Below are 21,157 nucleotides of genomic sequence, written 5' to 3' on the forward strand. Positions count from 1 at the left end.
ATCATAAATATCAAACATGACACTAGGAGAATTACGCGCGGAGATATATTCGAACCTCCGCACAAAGGAATCAGTCAATTGATAATATAGAGGACACTTATCTTGTAAGAAGTCCTCCCGCTCGGCATTACGCACATACACGTCAAATTCCTCCTTGAAGCCTGCTTCGACCATAAAATCATCGGATGGCCACTCACAAGCCCGTACATTTGCGTCCCTTGGCAAATTAACATCTTGTTCACGTATAGCAATCCTTGGCCCTTTCTTTGCTGAGGAACCACCTTGGTACATTCTTCTAAGCATGTTTCTTTTTCTTAAAATTTCTGAAATTTTAGTAACTTCAAAATAAAAGTGAATAAAACTAAACAAGATTGATAGCAACTACTCCTACAAGTGCCTAGAGCCTATATCATGCATTGGAATTGCTTGGGACCTCAAAAATTTAAAATGCAAGCTCAAGAACATGGTCACCTATGCAGCAAAAAAATGCAATGAATAAAGCACTAGAACAAAAACTAATTGGACCAGTGGAGGAGTCACATACCAAGCAACAATCTCCCAAAGCAGTTTTGTGAATGGAGCTTTGAGCTAAGGGATCGAAAATCGCAGCAAAACGAGCTAGAACTCGGGCTTGAGATGGATGGGGATTTTTTGGGGTAGAAGATGAAGTGTGTGGGTGCTGGCATAAGTGGAGGGGAGCCACCAGGGGCCCACGAGACACGGGGGCGCGCCCTACAGGGGGGGCCTCCTCTCTCGTGGCCTGGTGCTTGCCCCTCCTACAGTGTTTCCAGTGCCTAAAATCCTCAAATATTCCAGAAAAAATCATACTAAATTTGCAGGGCATTTGGAGCACTTTTATTTTCGGACTATTTTTTTAATGCACCGATAATTCAGAAAACAGACGGTATTACTATTTTTGCTTTATTTATTCTAAATAACAGAAAGTAAAAAGAGGGTACAGAAAGTTGTGCCTTCTAGTTTCATCCATCTCGTGATCATCAAAATGAATCCACTAACAAGGTTGATCAAGTCTTGTTAACAAACTCATTCCGAATAACACGGAACTGGAGAAATTTCGAATAACACTAAGTTACCTCAACGGGGATATGAAAATCCCCAACAATAAGAATATCATACCTTTTGTTGACAGTAGGGAGAGGAAATTTAAAACCTCCAAAAATGATAGTTGGAACTTTTTCAATAGAACTGATGCTATGAACTTGAGATTGTTTCCTCGGAAAGTGTACCGTATGCTCATTACCATTAACATGAAAAGTGACATTGCCTTTGTTGCAATCAATAACAGCCCCTGCAGTATTAAGAAAAGGTCTACCAAGGATAATAGACATACTATCGTCCTCGGGAATATCAAGAATAACAAAGTCCGTTAAGATAGTGACATTTGCAACCACAACAGGCACATCCTCACAAATACCGACAGGTATAGCAGTTGATTTATCAGCCATTTTCAAAGATATTTCAGTAGGTGTCAACTTATTCAATTCAAGTCTACGATATAAAGAGAGAGGCATAACACTACCACCGGCTCCAAGATCACATAAAGCGGTTCTAACATAATTTCTTTTAATAGAGCATGGTATAGTTGGTACACCCGGATCTCCAAGTTTCTTTGGTATTCCACCCTTAAAAATGTAATTAGCAAGCATGGTGGAAATTTCAGCTTCCGGTATCTTTCTTTTTTTTGTGATGATATCCTTCATATAATTAGCATAATGATTTACTTTAAGCATATCAGTTAAGCGCATATGTAAGAAAATAGGTCTAATCATTTCAGCAAAGCGCTCAAAATCCTCATCATCCTTTGACTTGGATGGTTTAGGAGGAAAGGGCATGGGTTTCTGAACCCATGGTTCTCTTTCTTTACCGTGCTTCCTAGCAACAAAATCTCTCTTATCATGACGTTGATTCTTTGATTGTGGGTTATCAAGATCAACAGCAGGTTCAATTTCTACATCATTGTCTTTGCTAGGTTGAGCATCAACATGAACATTAACATTAACATTATCACTAGGTTCATGTTCATCACCTGATTGTGTTTTAGCATCAGAAATAGAAATATCATTGGGATTCTCAGGTGTGTCTACAGTAGGTTCACTAGAAGCATGCAAAGTCCTATCATCTTTCTTTTTCTTCTTTTTAGAAGAACTAGGTGCCTCTAAATTATTTCTCTGAGAATCTTGCTCGATTCTCTTAGGGTGGCCTTCAAGATACAAAGGTTCCTGAGTCATTCTACCAGTTCTAGTAGCCACTCTAATAGCAAAGTCATTTTTACTATTCAATTCATCAAGCAAATCATTTTGAGCTTTGAGTACTTGCTCATCTTGAGTAGCAACCATAGAAGCATATTTGCTAACACGGTGAAGTTCATCTTTAACTCCAGCCAGATTATCACCTACGCGTCCTATCTTGAAAGCATTATTCTTTAACTCTCTACCAACATAAGCATTAAAACTTTCTTGTCTAGCCATAAAGTCATCAAATTCATCTAAGCATGGGCTATGAAATTTAGTAGAGGGTATTTCAACTTTATCATATCTATAGAGAGAATTTACCTTTACTACCTGTGTCGGGTTATCAAGACAATTTGGTTCTTCAGGCGGTAAATTAAGACCATGTATTTCTTCAATAGGAGGTAAATTCTTAACATCTTCAGCTTTAATACCTTTTTCTTTCATTGATTTCTTTGCCTCTTGCATATCTTCAGGACTGAGAAATAAAACACCTCTCTTCTTCGGAGTTGGTTTAGGAATAGGCTCGGGAGTTGGCTCAATTGGTTTAGGAATTACTTCAGGAATTGGCTCAGGAAGAGTCCAATTATTTTCATTAGTTAACATATTATTCAATAATATTTCAGCTTCGTCGACTGTTCTTTCCCTGAAAACACAACCAGCACAACTATCCAAGTAGTCCTTGGAAGCATCGGTTAGTCCATTATAAAAGATATCAAGTATTTAATTTTTCTTAAGAGGATGATCAGGCAAAGCATTCAGTAACCGGAGAAGCCTCCCCCAAGCTTGTGGGAGACTCTCTTCTTTGATTTGCACAAAATTATATATTTCCCGCAAGGCAGCTTGTTTCTTATGAGCAAGAAAATATTTAGCAGAGAAGTAATAAATCATATCCTGGGGACTACGCACACAACCAGGAGCAAGAGAATTATACCAAGTCTTAGCATCACCCTTTAATGAGAACGGAAATATCTTAAGGATATATAAATAGCGAGACTTCTCATCATTAGTAAACAGGGTAGCTATATCATTCAACTTGGTAAGATGTGCCACAACAGTTTCAGATTCAAGGCCATAAAAAGGATCAGATTCAACTAAAGTAATAATATCAGGATCAACAGAGAATTCATAATCCTTATCAGTAACACAGATAGGTGAAGTAGCAAAAGAAGGATTGGGTTTCATTCTAGCATTAAGAGACTGCTGCTTCCATTTAGCTAATAATTTCTTAAGATCATTTCTATCATTGCAAGCAAGAATTTCCATAGCAGCTTTTTCATTCATAACATAACCCTTAGGAACAACAGGTAAAACATAATCATTGGGGGGACCTTCATCATCACTATCATCAGTAATAGGATCCTCAGTAATTTCATTCCCCCTAAATCTAGCAAGTTGTTCATCAAGAAATTCACCTAATGGCAAAGTAGTATCAAGCACAGAAGTAGTTTCATCATGCATAGCAGAAGTGGCATCATCAATAACATGCGACATATCAGAATTCATAACAGTAGCAGGTTTAGGTGTCGCAAGCCTACTAATAACGGAAGGAGAATCTAGTGCAGAGCTAGATGGCAGTTCCTTACCTCCCCTCGTAGTTGAGGGCAAAATAGTAGTTCGATCCTCTTTCAAGTTCTTCATAGTGATCCACAAATATAAATCCCAAGTGACTCAGAGAATAGAGCTATGCTCCCCGGCAACGGCGCCAGAAATAACTCTTGATAACCCACAAGTATAGGGGATCACAACAGCTTTCGAGGGTAGAGTATTCAACCCAAATTTATTGATTCGACACAAGGGGAGCCAAAGATATTCTTGAGTATTAGCAGTTGAGTTGTCAATTCAACCACACCTGGATAACTTAGTATCTGCAGCAAAGTATTTAGTAGCAAAAGGTGGTATGATAATAATATTAACGGTAGCAAAAGTAAAGATAAATGTTTTTGGGTTTTTGTAGTAGTTGTAACAGTATCAACGGAAAAGTAAATAAGCGAAGAACAATATATAAAAAGCTCGTAGGCAATGGATTAGTGATGGATAATTATGCCGGATGCGATTCCTCATGCAATAGTTATAACATAGGGTGATATAGAACTAGCTCCAGTTCATCAATGTAATGTAGGCATGTATTCCGTAAATAATCATACGTGCTTATGGAAAAGAACTTGTATGACATCTTTTGTCCTACCCTCCCGTTGCAGCGGGGTCCTTACGGAAACTAAGGGATATTAAGGCCTCCTTTTAATAGAGAACCGGAACAAAGCATTAGCACATAGTGAATACATGAACTCCTCAAACTACGGTCATCACCGAGAAGTATCCCGATTATTGTCACTTCGAGGTTGTCGGATCATAACACATAATAGGTGACTATAGACTTGCATGATAGGATCAAGAACACACATATATTCATGAAAACATAATAGGTTCAGATCTGAAATCATGGCACTCGGGCCCTAGTGACAAGCATTAAGCATAGCAAAGTCATAGCAACATCAATCTCAGAACACAGTGGATACTAGGGATCAAATCCTAACAAAACTAACTTGATTACATGGTAAATCTCATCCAACCCATCACCATCCAGCAAGCCTACGATGGAATTACTCACGCGCGGCGGTGAGCATCATGAAATTAGTGATGGAGGGTGGTTGGTGATGACGACAGCGACGAATCCCCCTCTCCGGAGCCCCGAACGGACTCCAGATCAGCCCCCCGAGAGAGATTAGGGCTTGGCGGCGGCTCCGTGTCGTAAAACGCGATGAAACTTTCTCCTTGATTTTTTTTCTCCCCGAGACGGAATATATGGAGTTGGATTTGAGGTCGGAGGAGGTCCAGGGGGCCCACGAGATAGGGGGGCGCGCCCTGGGGGGGCACGCCCCCCTGTCTCGTGGACAGGCCGTGGGCCCCCTGGCACTAATTATTTCGCCAAAAATTCTTATTAATTCCAAAAAGTGCCTCCGTGGATTTCCAGGACATTCCGAGAACTTTTCTTTTCTACACATAAAACAACATCATGGCAGTTCTGCTGAAAACAGCGTCAGTCCGGGTTAGTTTCATTCAAATCATGCAAGTTAGAGTCCAAAACAAGGGCAAAAGTGTTTGGAAAAGTAGATACGTTGGAGACATATCACGCAGGGCTTCGCCTAAGCATCGCTATGATATTACCGAGGTGGAATATGGTGGAGGGGGGCACCGCACACGGCTAAGAGATCAATGATCAGTGTTGTGTATAGAGGTGCCCCCTGCCCCCGTATATAAAGGATCAAGGGGGAGGGGCGGCTGGCTAGGAGGAGGCGCGCCAGGGAGGAGTCCTACTCCCACCGGGAGTAGGACTCCCTCCTTTTCCTAGTTGGAGTAGGAGGGGGAAGGAAGGGAGAGAGGAGAGGAAGGAAAGGGGGGGGTGCCGCCCCCCTCCTTGTCCTATTCGGACTAGAGGGGGAGGGGGCGTGCGGCCTGCCCTGGCCGCCCCTCCTCTTCTCCACTTAGGGCCCATGAGGCCCATTAACCCCCCGGGGGTTCCGGTAATCCCCCGGTACTCCGGTATATGCCTGAAACCACCCGAAACCATTCTAGTGTCCGAACATAGTCATCCAATATATCGATCTTTACGTCTCGACCATTTCGAGACTCCTCGTCATGTCCATGATCATATCCGGGACTCCGAACTACCTTCGGTACATCAAAACAAAAAAACTCATAATACCGATCGTCATCGAACTTTAAGCGTGCGGACCCTACGGGTTCAAGAACTATGTAGACATGACCGAGACACGTCTTCGATCAATAACCAATAGCGGAACCTGGATGCTCATATTGGCTCCTACATATTCTACGAAGATCTTTATCGGTCAGACCGCATAACAACATACATTGTTCCCTTTGTCATCGGTATGTTACTTGCCCGAGATTCGATCGTTGGTATCTCAATACCTAGTTCAATCTCGTTACCGGCAAGTCTCTTTAATCATTATGTAATGCATCGTCCAGCAACTAACTCATTAGATACATTGCTTGCAAGGCTTACAGTGATGTGCATTACCGAGAGGGCCCAGAGATACCTCTCCGACAATCAGAGTGACAAATCATAATCTCGAAATACGCCAACTCAACATGTACCTTCGGAGACACCTGTAGAGCTCCTTTATAATCACCCATTTTACATTGTGACATTTGGTAGCACACAAAGTGTTCCTCTGGTAAACGGGAGTTGCATAATCTCATAGTCATAGGAACATGTATAAGTCATGAAGAAAGCAATAGCAACATACTAAACGATCAAGTGCTAAGCTAACGGAATGGGTCAAGTCAATCACACCATTCTCCTAATGATGTGATCTCGTTAATCAAATGACAACTCATGTCCATGGCTAGGAAACACAACCATCTTTGATCAACGAGCTAGTCAAGTGGAGGCATACTAGTGACACTATGTTTGTCTATGTATTCACACATGTATTATGTTTCCGGTTAATACAATTCTAGCATGAATAATAAACATTTATCATGATATAAGAAAATAAATAATAACTTTATTATTGTCTCTAGGGCATATTTCCTTCATATATATGTGGGAAGGGGGCGCCTAGAACACACAACATCAATTGTTAGCCGTGTGCGGCGCCCCTCTCCACAGTTTACACCCCCGATCATAGTTTTGTGGTGCTTAGGCAAAGCCCTGTGAGAATCACTTCACCATCACTGTCACCACGCCGTCATGCTGACGGAACTCATCTACTACCTCGACACCTTGCTGGATCAAGAAGGCGAGGGACGTCACCGAGATGAACATGTGCAGAACTCGGAGATGTCGTATGTTTGGTGCTTGATCGGTCGGAGCTAGAAGAAGTTCGACTACATCAACCATGTTGTCAAACGCTTCCACTTTCGGTCTACGAGGGTACATAGACACACTCTCCCCCTCATTGCTATGCATCTCCATGGATAGATCTTTGCGTGAGCGTATAATTTTTTTGTTTTCCATGCTACGTTTCCCAACAAAACCCACACACCACTTTACTTCTAGAGCATTTGAAATGAGCTAAACTAGCAGTGAGAGATGAATTAATGAAGTTGCTAACCTTTTAGAACACTTGGATAGTTGGTTCACCACCAAACCTAGACAAATCTTGGGGAAAATGCAGCTTGGAGGTCGAGCTTGGAGAGGAGAAAGCTTAAGTGTGGCTCATGCATTTCATCGAACACCTCATGTGCATAGGAGGTGAGAATAGAGTAGCACACACCTCCCACACACCGGCCGGCCAAAAAACAGAGGAGTGAGCGGGCAGGGCGAGCATATGTATATGCATCTTTTTAGTCCCGGATGGTGTCTAGAACCGGGACTAAAGACTGACCTTTAGTCCCAGTTCCAGACACCAACCAGGACTAAAGGGGTTTTGCCAGGAGTGAGGCCCTTTAGTCCTGGTTGGTGTCTGGAATCGGGACTAAAGGTCCCAGCCGAACTGGGACTGGTGCCTGCCGAGGCCCGGTTGGCGTCCTGGCCGCTCAAACCGGGACCGATGCTCCCATTAGTCCCGATTCGTAACACGATCGAGACTGTTGCTCTGATCTGGCAAAAACCCAAGCCCTATTTTCTACTAGTGGCCATCGTTTCTCTTCTTGTCGGACTTGAGATCGGCCACAACTTGATTCCACTTCGGCTTGCCATTCAATATGATCCAACAATGGCTAAAAGCAAATGGCTTCTTCTCCACCTTGTGATACAAAGTGGCCGCCGTCATCATCTAGCAAACAACATATGTATGAGCACGAGAATGCAAATGACGACAAGATGAAGAAATTGAGCTTACGTGAGTTGCCACTCCCATCCCACTTTGAGGGCGCTTGATCACTTGTGAGTAGTAGCCGACGTACTTGTTCACTTCCCCTTGAATGACCCCCCATCGATGTTGGAGAGATGCCACATTGCGGGTGTCATGATATGATGCGACTCCACATACTTCTTTTGTTCGTGATACTCATTCCAAATATTCTCCCAATGTGTGTTCCTCTTTTGCTCTGTGCTGCATATTGGATCCATTATTGTGGTCAATCAAGCTTTGACCAACAAGATGTCCTCAAATCTTGAGAATGTCGATCTCTTGCCTTTGTCGTCTTCGTCTTCTTCCTGCTCGGATTGGGATCGAATGTTGCACCAACTTCAAATGCGGTGGTTCCCTCCAATTCATACTTCATTATGGTCGAATCTTCATTGTCATTGATCATGTTCGACAAGAACGCCTCCTACACGATCATGGTTTGCAAGCATTCATCATGTGCCAAATGAACTAGAGATCTATGCAAAAATTTGATCGAACAGGAGTAAAGAAAGCGCCCTGACTCTTGTTCTGTCATTCCGTCGAACATGTTGAGGATAGCCCGGGCGGAGCCGTTGCCCATGCTCATCCACGCCCGAACGAGTTGGGCGAGTCACATACGTTGACCGCCGGCATCTGCGTCGGCGGAAAGCTCTCCGGAGTGGCTCAGCATGTCGTTGAATCCTCCTCTGTCCCAACAGGGTCGGACAACGTAATTCGCATCGGCGCTTGGATGGAAGATTGCGGGGGTCCGAGCGCGGCGGAGGAGACAGTTGCTCCACCATGTCTAAATCTCCCTGCGTCGCCGCTGCCTCCCTCTCTCGCTGTCGGCGTCGCCGCAACTTTTCAGCCACGTTCTCCACCTTGCAAGACGGAGCCGACGAAGAGACGCCGACGGACGAGGCGGACTGTGTCTCCGTCGCGACGGTCAGGGATGGGACAAGTGGTGAGGATGGGGAGCAAGGGTGGAGGATGGCGAGGGCTCGGGCGTGGGAAAGCTTGGAGGGCGACGGGGGGAGGAGGAAGGGTTTGGTGAATTTGATGCAATTGGGGATGAGGTTGTGCTGTCGGGTCTGACGTGGCGGGCGCCCCATATCCGCCCCATATTTGGTCATGATATGAGGGGTGCCGGTCAGTTCGGACATTTGAGGCCGGTTTAAACGAGCACATCTGAGTTAAAAAATCATGACCGGGGCCCGCCCACACGTATGAGGCCGGTTTGAGGCGCACAGCTGTGGATGCTCTAAAATCGTAATAAAACTAAAAGAAACTAAAATCGTAATAATTTTCTGGAAAAAAAGAGAACTAAAATCGTTCGACCGATCGATCGATCTCCCGTGGGGAACGACCGTTCGACCGATCCCACCTCCGGAGCTGAAGTTTGGCAGTTATTCGCGGCCTTAAGAAAACTTCGGCCACGAGAACAATCTAGGTCCCTTCGAAATCTCGCCTCGCCTCGCCTCCCCTCCCCTCCCCTCCTCCGCCGCCTTTCTACCCCACTTTCCAGGCGCCGGCTTGTCAGATCCGGGCGCCAGCTTCAGGTATTCATCCGAACCTCTCCCAGCCTAACCTTTCCTCTGTATGCGATCTGCGCCCGTGGCTCACAGCTCCTACCACAGGGAAACGCTTGTAGGATTAGTTCTCGTACCGACGACGGCCCTAGATGTGAAATTTGTACGGGTGGCACACAAAATTACATTAGATTTTGGTGGTGCAGGTATGAGCTTTCGATTCTTGTCCTTCTCGCCAAACCATTAGGGTGCGTTTGGTTGTGTTGCCCAGCTTGCCTATAGCTGAGCTAGCTTAGCTCGGCTGGGCTATCTTTGCCTTAGCTGCCCGTTTGGTTCAGTGCCGTTGCTGGCAAGAGCCAGCAGCTAGCCGTTTGCCTGTGTCGAGGGCAAGCTAGCTCGTCTTGATAGGATCCAAATATCCCAAAATTCTTGTCCTAGATTTGTTAAATACGGATGTATCAAGTCACATTTTAGTATTAGATACGTCCGTATCTAGACAAATTTAAGACAAGAATTTTGGGACGGAGGGAGTAGCTTATAACAAGTGCATCATCACTACAATACCTTGAAAAAACAGTGAAACAGAGAAATAGCTATAAGCAGATCAAGTTGTAAATAGTCATGCAAAAATTCAGCGCAGCTTTATGATGATTAATTTAACACACTGACTGATAAAGAATCTGAGTAAAAAGCTTATTGTTCAGGAATGAATAACTCTGTGACATCGTTACATGCCTGCATGAGGAGGCACGGTCATTATCTCCCTAGGAGACGATGCCGGAAGACATACAAAATAATCCTGAAAGTTCGCAGTGAAATGAATCACACAGCAGGAGCAACGGGAACGTATTCAGGAAAGCTAGTTATCACCGATCCAGCACCCAAACTCTTGAATAGCAGCCATCGGTCTCCCCTTCAACATGGAAGCCACTTGTTCATTGGTGGCCACAGATGTCTGTAGCGCAAGTCGGATGAAGAGAGGGTATTCTTCAATGTCATCAATTATTTTGAATAAATTCTCATTCGGGTTGGTACGTGTGTGGAACGCATAGTATCCGACATATCACGCAGAGACCGCGTCATGTCTTGAGCTGCGCTCTCATCACACTTCACCCACTTACCTTTATCACGTTTGCCACCTCTAGGACGCTTCGAAGACGAGCATTCATTAGTGGTGTCGTCAAGAACACAATCTGAATCATAATGTGTTGCAGGATCAACCTTAACATCACTCATATTTTCTTCTCGGTATCACCAATAAAATCCTTGTCACGGGCATGAACACGGTCATAGGGTGTTTGAAGGACCGTGAACTCTCCGGTAGCATGCTTATCCTGAAATATGAACTCCATCTAATCAAAGTTGGCAATAGGCACATTGATATATTTCCCCCTTTTGTCTTTGTTCTGGAAGAGAGAAGTAGCATGAAAATGTTAGTTAGTTACAAAAGATAAAATATGATACTAGATGGAAATATAATTTGACAAAATTTATATGTAGCGCTCACATTCTTCAATCAAACACACCCTTGATCTTCGGTTTTGCTAGAGCACGTCTAGATGTGCCCTAAGTATTGCACATCAAAGTGTAAGTCCTATGTCATTGATTTTACTCGGAGATTCATGCAGGTATTTTCCTTTTTCTTTTGCTTTTCCTTTTTATGTTGATTGAGTCACTTAGATTTGCAGTAACTAGACAGACCCTTTGATCTTTCTATTTAGAGTAATCCTGATATTTTAGTTTTCGACAAGTGTTAATGCTACTGTACTAACTTTTTCCTTTTGATAGCCACGATATTCAACTACTGGGTGTGTTAAATTCTCGAGGATGATGAATCGTCAGTTTGCGAATATGATAGTACACAATTACCCCAAGGGAGTTTATTCCCTGCGCCGTATCAACCTCATGGAGCATCTCTTCTACCCTTCAACAGAAGCTGCCCAAAAAGCAGAAGCCAATAAGAAGGGATGGTTATCCACCATGTTGAAAGGGAGCCCCAAGCAGTGTCTGCCCAAGACGAACATCAACTTCTCATCACTGCCTAACATGGCCGACTTAACGGCCAGACATTTCTTCTCCCTGCTGAAAGGGCAGGGGGAGGGCTCTGTCATGTTCGTCAGCCCTAACGTCCACACGATGATGTACGACACTAGCACGGACTTTGTCTTTGGCATGCCCCAAGCCAACTTCTGTAAGCAGAGCGACTCAATCTCCCTGTCCATCACTCGGCGGGGCTATGGCCAAGAATACCACGAGCTGTATGTCATAGGCAAAGGAGAGGACGGTGGCTTGTTTGGGGTCTTGAAATATACCAGGACAACTGATCTGAGCAAACCGCCTTGGTACTGGCGACCTCTGCCCTGCCCGCCATTGTTTCCGCAGTGCCTGCCTGGCGGCAACAGCAAAGTTTGTGCTCCCTCTGCAGCGGTCGTGTTGGATGCCACCACAATATGTGCCTCATCCGTGGATGCCGGAGCCTGCGCCTTCTTTGACACGGTAACCCGCGAGTGGAGACAGGCTGGCAGCTGGGTGCTGCCCGTCCATGGTGCGGCAGAGTATGTCCCTGAGTTTGGCCTCTGGTTTGGCCTCGACGATGCCATTGGCAACCCCAACCATTGCCTGCGTGCTTTTGACTTCGATTCCTCCAGGCAACCGGTGGTGCGGCACTCCTGGAGCTATCTCAGCCGCCTGCCGGATGAGTGCTTGCCACGGCAGAGGCACCTGCTAAACATGGGCTCAGGTAAGTTCTGCATCGCCACCAGCTTTCGAAATCTCTTGAGGCACACCTCGTGCACACCACTTGATGGTGCGGTCGATGAGCTTACCATCTTGACCGGTGTGGAGGTGGTGCGCGATGTCAATGGTTTCCAGATCATCAAGCACAAGTCTGAGTGTTACAGTTTGGAGGACAATAGAATCCACTGCGTGCTCTAAGGAAAACTTATCTATGTGTCACTGTTATTGGATTGATCCTTCCATGGTTTTTCTCATCAGATGTGAATGAATATATTTGCTTAGCTTTTATCTCCATGGTTGAAATAGTCAAATAGGCAATTGATGGCTGCAAGAAGAAATGAAAGCATCATGGTGCATCTTTCTTTATGGAATATTGTTTTTGGTAAAAAATTATAAATTAAAATTATTGGTCATGCTATCTGCTTAAATTCTAGCATATATTTTTAGTTTTTTTACCTCTGCGCTTGAGTCAACTAGTAAAACTTCATCTTGAGGATTTCTCCGTCCTTTCTCCTACCTTTATCTCGAGTGTAGAATGCGCGCCCGCCTTGGCCCCAGCAGACCACACCCGCGATTCTTTGTGGCAGTGAACTTTTGGGTATGCTCCCTGCTTCGAAGAGTATTCCCACCATGTGATTTTGTGACTTAAACTAGTTTATATTTTATTAATTAACTATTTATGCTCAAAGTTTGACACTATAGTACAGGCCACAGGGGGTTCAATAAACCCGGACCGAGTGAGTATTAATTATCCTGCTTTGATGCGCTTGTTTTTTGGTGAGTTTATTTCACTGGTTCTTCTTTTCATCGTGTTATGAGGCCGCCGCTATGAATCCGTCTGGTGGTAACTTTGGTCCTTGACTCTGATCGTTCTTGTTTAGCATTTTGTAGTATCTATACATTGTTCAGCGTGCATGTAGCGGAATTTTATAGAACTGTTTTTTGTTCATTGCCTGTTTTAGCTAATTAATACCCTCTACTATACGTGTATGGGCTGTTGGTTCTGGAGCGATAATACAGTGTTCACATAATTTATATGCCCAGAGTGATAATTTACAGGAATCCCAGGACACTATAGTCTTCATTCTGCAGACAATTTACATGCGCAGGGCCTCTTGCTGAGTGCAATATCATACAAGACACCTATATGATTTGGAATGAGCCTAGTCTTCCTCAATAAAAAGATATAAGTAGAAGGACGGCATACGTGAAACAGAGACAAGTGTGATAGATAAATGAAATAGTCAAGGACCTCCAGAAACAAAATATCAGTCTACTTAACAAGTGGTGGTGGAAACTTGATACTCAAGATGGTTTTTGGCAAGATATAGTTAAAGCGAAATGTCTTCAGAGAGATTCTGTGGCCACTGGCCACGGTCAAAAGCAGATTCTCTGATTCCCCTATTTGGAAGGCTATTATGAAAGTAAAAGAGTGCTATATGGCTGGTAGGGATGTGCTTCTTGGTTCTGGTAATATTGCTAGACTGCAGATGTGCTCTTTTATTGTTGGGCTGGATATTACCTCTGATCCTGATAAGATTGTTTAGGCTTTGGGCCCCAAGCAGATTTTTACTACTAAGTTGATGTATGAACACATAGAGAGAAATATCACGGGTTGTGGTTTTAAGTGGATTTGGAAAGCTAAAATTCCTTCTAAAATCCATATCTTCCTTTGGCAACTTTTTCAATATGCCGTGTTGACCAGGGATGCTATGAGCAGGAGAAATTGGACCGGGAATCCGCGCTGCTCTTTTTGCAGCAAGAGAGAGATGTCCCAGCATCTCTTCTTCTTATGCCCATTGGCTAGGGTGGTTTGGAGAACTGTGAGATCAATCTTTGGCACCAAGTTGTGCCCTAACAACATTTGGCAGTTTTATTCGTGGTACTATACAATGCAACGGCTCTCTCGCGACCCCGACCCCGCGCCCCTCAACCAGCCCCCACCGGCGGCGGCCACCCCGGCCCCGCCGGCCACCCTACCGGCGCCTCGCGTGCTCCCGCGCTCGCGGCCGCTACCCCCAGCCTGTAGGATGCGGCAGGAGAACGGTGGCCGGCGGAGTGCGCAGGTCTCCCGCTCGTGCTCCTCGAAGGCTGCAGCGGCGACCACACCGGCTGCAGCGACGAGCTTCCCAGCTCCGTCACCCGCCACCTTGGCCGGCGCCTCCTCCAGCCAGCTGCCGGAGCCACCGGCGTCGATCCCCATCACCCCTCCCCCGCTCGATCCAGATCAGGCGGATCTGGATCCCGTCTCTCGGTTACCTCCGGCTGTCCGGAGCGATGCTCCTGACGATGTCATGGGGGTGCTGCTCAGGGCTAGGCCTGGCTCCCGGTGCTCCACCGTCGATGGCGAGGGGAGTGTGGAGCTGGCCCATCTGCCGCCGACCATCGTTCCCTGCACCATGAAGCGCTTGCCATGTAGCTCTGTTCTCAAGGATGTGGGCAAACTTCCTCCCGATCTGGTGATGTCGGTAGTGCCACCGCCGCCCCTCTGGAGCTCCGCTGGCGAGGAGGAGGACGACAATGACGACGGAGAGGAGGAGCTTGCTCCACGGTCGCCGCCGGCTGCCTCCCAGTATTCCCTGTGCTCTGTTGACGCCAATGTTGCTCATGCGGGGCCGTGGGCATCTCTGGTCGATGCAGATGGCCAGGGTTCAGGCGAGGATCGTGACAACGGCGATTCTGGCAAAGGGGACCTGGCGCACCGAAGACGGCAACGTCTGTTGTCGAAGGCTCATGCTCTGGTGCGGTCGGTGCGTCGACTGCTTGCTGCTATCCTTGCGATCAGGCGGAAGTTGTGGTCGCACAACCTGGGGATGGTCCCTGGATTTACGTCGGACGAAGGCGTCGTCCCCGTTGTCATGTGCCTTGCAGCAAGTCTTCCACGCCCCCGACCTTTCATGATGCGAGGTCTGTGCAAGCCGACACATTCAAGAGGAGAACCCGTGGTCGATGTTTCTGTTGCTTGGCTCCGGACCACAAGGTTGCGTCCTGCCGCGACCCGTTTCGATGCCTCACTTGTCTTCGCTCTGGACACCGTGAGAGGGACTGTTCTCTGCGTCACTCCTCCGTTGAAGCTGTTCGCCACTGTGTGCGTGACCCCCCAGCTCCGCCTCGCCCTTCCTCAGATGGGCGCTCTTGGGCTTCGGTTGTTGCTCCCGCAATGTGTGTGCAAGCTCCTGAGTCTGCAAGGATTGTTGAAGCTCCAAGCGAAGGTTCTGTTGATCAGGGTGTTGCGACATCTGATGATGCTATGCTTGTCTCATTTCGTGCAGAGCTGCAAAGCTTGGTTGAGTTTGCGCTCCGCCCGCTGCGCAAGCTGGAGGACTCTTTGTGCCTGTGGTTGGCACGTGCGTCCGACCTCTTGGAGCAGGCGGAGGTGTCTGATGGTGAGCGTGGGTTGAGCCCAGCCTCCTTGCAGGGACCTTGCTCCTTAGGCACTGCCGTTCATGGTTTGACGCTACCAAAAGATGGGAGCAAAGGTGTTGATGACATTGGCGACAAGGTTGGGTTGGCGCCCTCAGGGTATGTTGCTGCCGTGGAGTCTGCAGGGCAGCATGCGTCGGTCAAGTCTATGGCCTTGTTTGACAAGTGTGGCCACCGAGCTTAGCCTTTCTACTTCTGCCTCCAATGAGGTGTGGGGCATTGCAAAGGGATGCGCATCGGCATTTGAGGGCCAAAACACTTTACACGTCTTCATCGAGCTGGTCAAAAGCCTTTCTGCCGTGCCTGCGATCACCCAAGGGTTGATTCACCTTGTCAATGCAGTGAAGATCAAGAATGTCAACCAACTGGCAGGCGTCGCCTCGGGCGTGGGGACCGCATGTCATGATGTTAGCCATTAGTATGTGCCTTCCTCTCATGTGCTTATTATTCTGGGAGTAGTCCGCATGTTGTTTCGCGGGATGGCTTTTGTAGCGCGCCATCTGCGGGGTCCTTGTTGGCTTGTCGGGTCTGTGTGTGGGTTTGACCCTTGATGTACCGGTTTTCACACGGTTTTCCTGTAATTAACCGGACAACTATCTTCTTCTCTATTAATGAAAAAGGCAAAGCTTTTGCCTCTGTTTCAAAAAAATAAAATTCGTGGTACTACAGTTTTTACCTGATGGGAGTGAATTCTACAGTTTTGGTCTCGCGGCTATATGCTGGGCCATTTGGAACTGTCGCAATGAAACAACCTTTGAGTTTAAATTTCCTAAAATCCCTTTTGAGGTGGTGTTCTCTTCATGTGTATTTCTGGATTATGGGGCAGGTTTGCTGAAGAGTGATGACCAGGAGGCAATGTGGCGTGGGGCAATGATGCTCAGTGAGAATGCGAAGAACATGATGTGTATCTGTGCTGCTGCTCAAGATGATGGTGCGATGGACTGAAGCTTGCACTGATGTATTTCCGTTATTTATTAATGAAAAGGGGCGATGTGCGGTTCAAAAAAAAAGTATTAACATTGCTGATGTAAGGATGGTCGGCACATCTGCGGGTGAAACGTGACTAATATATATCCTGTGTGTTTGAGCTGAGAACTCACCTTGCTCCGTTATTAGTATTTGGTAGAGGTGACTGTTTTATTTGTGGGGCTTGGCAGATAGGATTAAAATTACACGTGTGTAACTGTAGGCACAGGAATTGCGATTGCTTGGAAAATAGTGATCGATTTTGATTAGCAGACTTGCGGGACATGAAACGGCGTAGTTAGTAACCTGGGGGAAATTAGGAACCCTAGATATGAAATGTCGATCCTGGAAGTGATTCAAGGGACATTGCTTCAGAGTTCAGATTGTCTGTCGAGGTGAATGGCCCGACATCACCATTGGCACTGACGAGGGGTGTGACTGTAGTTTCACAACTGGAGGCTCTCCTGCCGGTGGCGTGCGGATCAGGCTGCGGTCATTAGAAAGAAGCCCAGCCCTGTTGTCCTGACCCATGTTCCATGGGTTGTATATAAATAGAACTAATGGTATCACCCAATGCATCTATGTAAAATAAAAATCTCTTTCGGCCAAAGCAATATAGAAGCAGATGTTCAATGTATAATTTTGTGATAGTAATTTTTACTCGAATCTCTGAATCATAGAACTGAACTGAGCCCTGCTCAAAGCCCTTACCTCAATCGTAGAACTGAAGCAAGCCCTGCTCAAACCCCCGGCTTCAGTTTATATATCTATCAGTGAGCACAAGGGCCCAAAATTCACAATAAATGAGTAAAATGCCAGCTGCGCACAGGCAAAAAAAATTTCGATAATTTTGATTCAGTCATTTAAGATCTGAATAGAGAATCTTATATACGAGGACAGATGCGCATCCTGCAAAGTTTTGTTCATGGCCATAGCATATAATTTCATTACGATCCGAGAAGAAATGAACCCCACACACATCTAGTCCCGAAGAAACAGACGAGTTTTGGGTCAGAGCACGCAGTGGATTTCAATGCCTTCAAGGCGTTTAGACTTGTGGTTGATCATCTTGAGCCCGTCGCCACAGCGCACAACCTCGACGCCTGTCAAGATGGTAAGGTCATTGACCACCATCTCATCATCTAGCCCGTGTAAAGGGTAGCCTGCTGAATTACATGGTGTGCGGCACTCGATATTTTGAAAGCTGGTGGCGATGCAGAACTTGCCTGAGCCAAGGTTCAGTAGGTGCCTCTGCCATGTCGACCACTCGTCGGGCAGCGGATCGAGATAGTTCCAGCTGCGGTGCTCCACCGGCGGCCAGGAAGACAGGTCGAAGGCACCCAGGCAGTGGTGGGTGTTGCCAATGGTAGCATTGAAGCCAAACCAGAGGCCGAGTTCAGGGACGTACTTGGCCGCGCCATGGAAGGGCAGCGCCCAGCTTCCAGCCTGCCTCCACTCACCTTCCACCGTGTCAAAGGCATAGGCTCCGGCTTCCACAGACGACACACACAAAGTCGTCTCATCGACCACCGCCGCCGCGGAGGGGTGGAAGACCGCTCTCATGTGGAGGTCATGCAGGTAGGGTCCACGCATCGGCGGCGAGGGCAGATGTTGCCAGTGCCACCTCCGTTGAGTCCCAGCGGATGGACCCCTGGCGGAGCCGTTCCTCTCGTACTCCAAGACCTCAAACAAGACATTCTCCGGTTCTTTGCTCAAGACATAGTGCTGCTCGTCGTCTTGGCTCCCAGGCCTGGTCATGGACAAGGAGATTGAGTCCCTCTGTTTGCAGAAGTTAGTCTCCGGCATGGCAACGACGGCGTCCATGTCAATGTCGTACATCACGGGATTGGCGCAAGGGTCGGCGAACATGACACGGCCCTCTGCCTGCCCTTTCAGCAGGGAGAAGAAGTGCAAGTCCGTTGTGCCCTCCGTGTTTGGCGGCGTCGAGAAGTTGATCTTGTGCTCGGGCAGAGGCTCCAAGCTCGGGATCGTCGATGGCCTCGCCTTTTCTGCTGCTGCTGCTGAGCGGTGGAAGAGGTGCTGCTTGAGGTTGACCCGGAGCAGCGAGTAAAATTTACTGCTTGAGGTTGATCCGCGCACTATGACGTTGGCGAACTCACGATTCATCGTCCTCGCCAAATTAACCGGGCGAGGCACTAGTCGAGTATCCTGACTATCAAGAGATACGAGTTATACACATCTAAAAGTTGTTGAAACCAAATATATCTGGATTAATCTCAGTAGAAAGTTGTTGCAAGTTCTTACCTGCAGCAGCGGAATCAGATCCCGTATGCCTCCAATTCCAAATTTTACCTCTAGCTAAGACCCACCGAACGCGAATCAATTCTGGAAGCCCTGATGTGCCTAGCAGGATGAATGGGGCAGACAGAAGACGGCGGCGGCGGCGGCGGAGGAGGAGGAGGAGGGGAGGGGCGGCGAGATTTCTATGGGGGGCGCGGCTCGTCTGACGGAGACCTCTTTTTTTTAAGGATCTGACGGAGACCTCCTATACAGCGCTTGACGCGCCAGCTGGTAAACTGGCGCTCACGCGCCCTCTCGCGTGGGCCGGCCCATCAAGCAACGTGCTTCGCTTGCTTGGTCGCGGCTCGCTCGCGATTTCAGGCTTCGTTCGTTCGGTCCACGGTTGACCGTTGATTGGCTGACCATTGGCTTTTGTATTTACTAGCAAAAGAGCCCGTGCGTTGCAACGGGAGAAAAAAATAACACACACTCTTAACCCAATAACCATAATATGTTCATGCCCTTTATTTTAGCGAGGCATCATTTTTATGTTGCCGCTTATCCTACTTCTAACCCTCAGTGGCCTCAGTGTTCACACAAACCAAAGTGTGTTTGAATGTTGTTTTTTCCCTGCCAGTTTTTTCAGAGGTGCTCATGTGTGGTTATCGATGTTTTCTTTCGTCTCTTTATGATTTTAGTGGTTGTTTATTTGCAATCCAGATCGTCGCGGTACGAAAGAAAAACGGACGTGCCCTATAGGTTACAAGTTTGCTTTTAAAATAATATTTTAAAATATTTAATAGGTAAAAATAACATCATATTCAAATTCTACATATTTTTCTCTTCAAATCTCATATATAACATGTTAAAATCAGAGTTACGGTTTAATAGATATGGATAATTAAGAAAAATATTTGTTTGACTTAAATATCTTCCAAAATAATATTTAAAAAATATTTAACAAACAAAATAACATCATATTCAGATTCTACACATTTTTCTAATCAATTTTCATATATAACATGTCAAAATCGGAGTTACGGTTTAAAAGATATGGATAATTTAGAAAAACATTTGTTTGACTTATATATGATCGGCGGATGAATTATCTAATACGTCAGGGGGGTTTCCGTAAAAATGTAACATAACGGTTCGGTTATGACTTAAGTGTGTACTGCGGGTTAATTCAGGAAAAATGCAGGGGGTTTTCTGCAAAAGTGCATGGTGGACCGCAGAGACCCAATTTGTTTTATTATTAGGTAGAGATTTTTTTGCGAGGGGACCATTGGCTTTTGTAAGAAACAGTATCTGAAAAAGTTCGTGCATTTAAGAAAATGTTTGTGGCTTTGAAAACGTTCACAGATTTGAAAATAATAATATGGATTTATTAGAAAAAGTTCAACACTTGAAAAACGTTTGTGAAGTTAAAATAAATGTTCGTCAATTCAAAAATTGTTCATGAATTTGGAAAAATATTTACTAATTAGAGCATTGAAGAAATTTTAATAGTGTTCATGAATTTCTAAAAATTATTCAGGAGTTTTATTTTTTAATGAAATTGAGTTTTTTTCAAGAATTAAGAAACATTTCATAAAATTAAAAATTTATTTTATATTTTAAAATGTGGAAGAATTTGAAAATTGTTCACCAAATTGAATATACATTCATAAATGTTTAAAAATTATTCTCAAATTTCAAAAATGTTCATGAATTTTTTTGACAGAGTTATAAAAAGCTCAGAAATTTCAAAACTACTCATGATTTATGAAAAAAATCACGAATTTCAAAAAAATACAAAAAATTAAAATAAAAAAAGAGGGAGAAAACCAAACAAAAAACTGGTCAAAAGCTTCCCAAAACCGGACATCTGATAAAACAGTTGTCGTTAACCGGTCCTCTGTCAAACCGGTGAACCGATCTCTGATCACCGAGTGTTCTGTCTCTCGCATTATATGGGCCGGCCCATTCGTCGCGACTGTTCAAAGCAGAGATGTGCGCTGCCTACGATTAGCGAAGTAACCGACTTTATAAGCGCGGAATAGAAAAGGCACGCTTATTTGTTTCTTCATAGTTTGGGCCTGTTTTTTTCTTTGTTGTTTTTTATCCGGTTTCCGCTATTTGCTGGTCGAGTTTTCTTTGCTTTCTTTATTTTTCCCCTATTTTCCTATGGTTTTTCTTTTGCCTTGGATATGCCCTTATCAGTGTTAGCTAAAGA

At 45.6% G+C, this 21,157-nt stretch overlaps 2 protein-coding genes across 3 annotated transcripts; one reads left to right on the forward strand and one right to left on the reverse strand.

Moving 5' to 3' along the window:
* The first annotated feature begins 9,449 nt into the window (after window positions 1-9,449).
* On the forward strand, window positions 9,450-16,830 carry LOC123112354 (uncharacterized). Its single transcript, XM_044533313.1, has 3 exons — window positions 9,450-9,606; window positions 11,365-12,316; window positions 16,562-16,830. The coding sequence occupies exons 2-3, from the start codon at window positions 11,404-11,406 to the stop codon at window positions 16,678-16,680; spliced, it is 1,032 nt and encodes a 343-aa protein (XP_044389248.1). The 5' UTR covers window positions 9,450-9,606; window positions 11,365-11,403; the 3' UTR covers window positions 16,681-16,830.
* A 608-nt stretch (window positions 16,831-17,438) lies between these two features.
* LOC123112355 (uncharacterized) lies at window positions 17,439-19,213 on the reverse strand. Of its 2 annotated transcripts, none has more exons than XM_044533315.1 (2): window positions 18,967-19,213; window positions 17,439-18,874 (listed from the first exon to the last, which is right to left on the reverse strand). In XM_044533315.1, the coding sequence occupies exon 2, from the start codon at window positions 18,826-18,828 to the stop codon at window positions 17,713-17,715; it is 1,116 nt and encodes a 371-aa protein (XP_044389250.1). In that variant the 5' UTR covers window positions 18,829-18,874; window positions 18,967-19,213; the 3' UTR covers window positions 17,439-17,712. The 2 variants fall into 2 exon arrangements, with proteins under 2 accessions (XP_044389250.1, XP_044389251.1); XM_044533316.1 differs by having other exon boundaries at window positions 17,439-18,870; window positions 18,967-19,208.
* Between the last annotated feature and the right edge of the window lie 1,944 nt (window positions 19,214-21,157).

This window comes from Triticum aestivum, chromosome 5B (genome assembly GCF_018294505.1).
Source record: "Triticum aestivum cultivar Chinese Spring chromosome 5B, IWGSC CS RefSeq v2.1, whole genome shotgun sequence".
In the NCBI taxonomy this organism is placed as follows: Eukaryota; Viridiplantae; Streptophyta; class Magnoliopsida; order Poales; family Poaceae; genus Triticum; species Triticum aestivum.

Excerpts from the sequence above, each read along its gene's own strand:
- LOC123112354 (XM_044533313.1), top strand. The coding sequence starts at position 11,404 with ATGATGAATCGTCAGTTTGCGAATATGATAGTACACAATTACCCCAAG. Across the intron at positions 12,317-16,561 it reads CCTGCTAAACATGGGCTCAG|GTTTGCTGAAGAGTGATGAC; the intron begins GTAAGTTCTGCA and ends ATTATGGGGCAG.
- LOC123112355 (XM_044533315.1), bottom strand. The coding sequence starts at position 18,828 with ATGAATCGTGAGTTCGCCAACGTCATAGTGCGCGGATCAACCTCAAGC.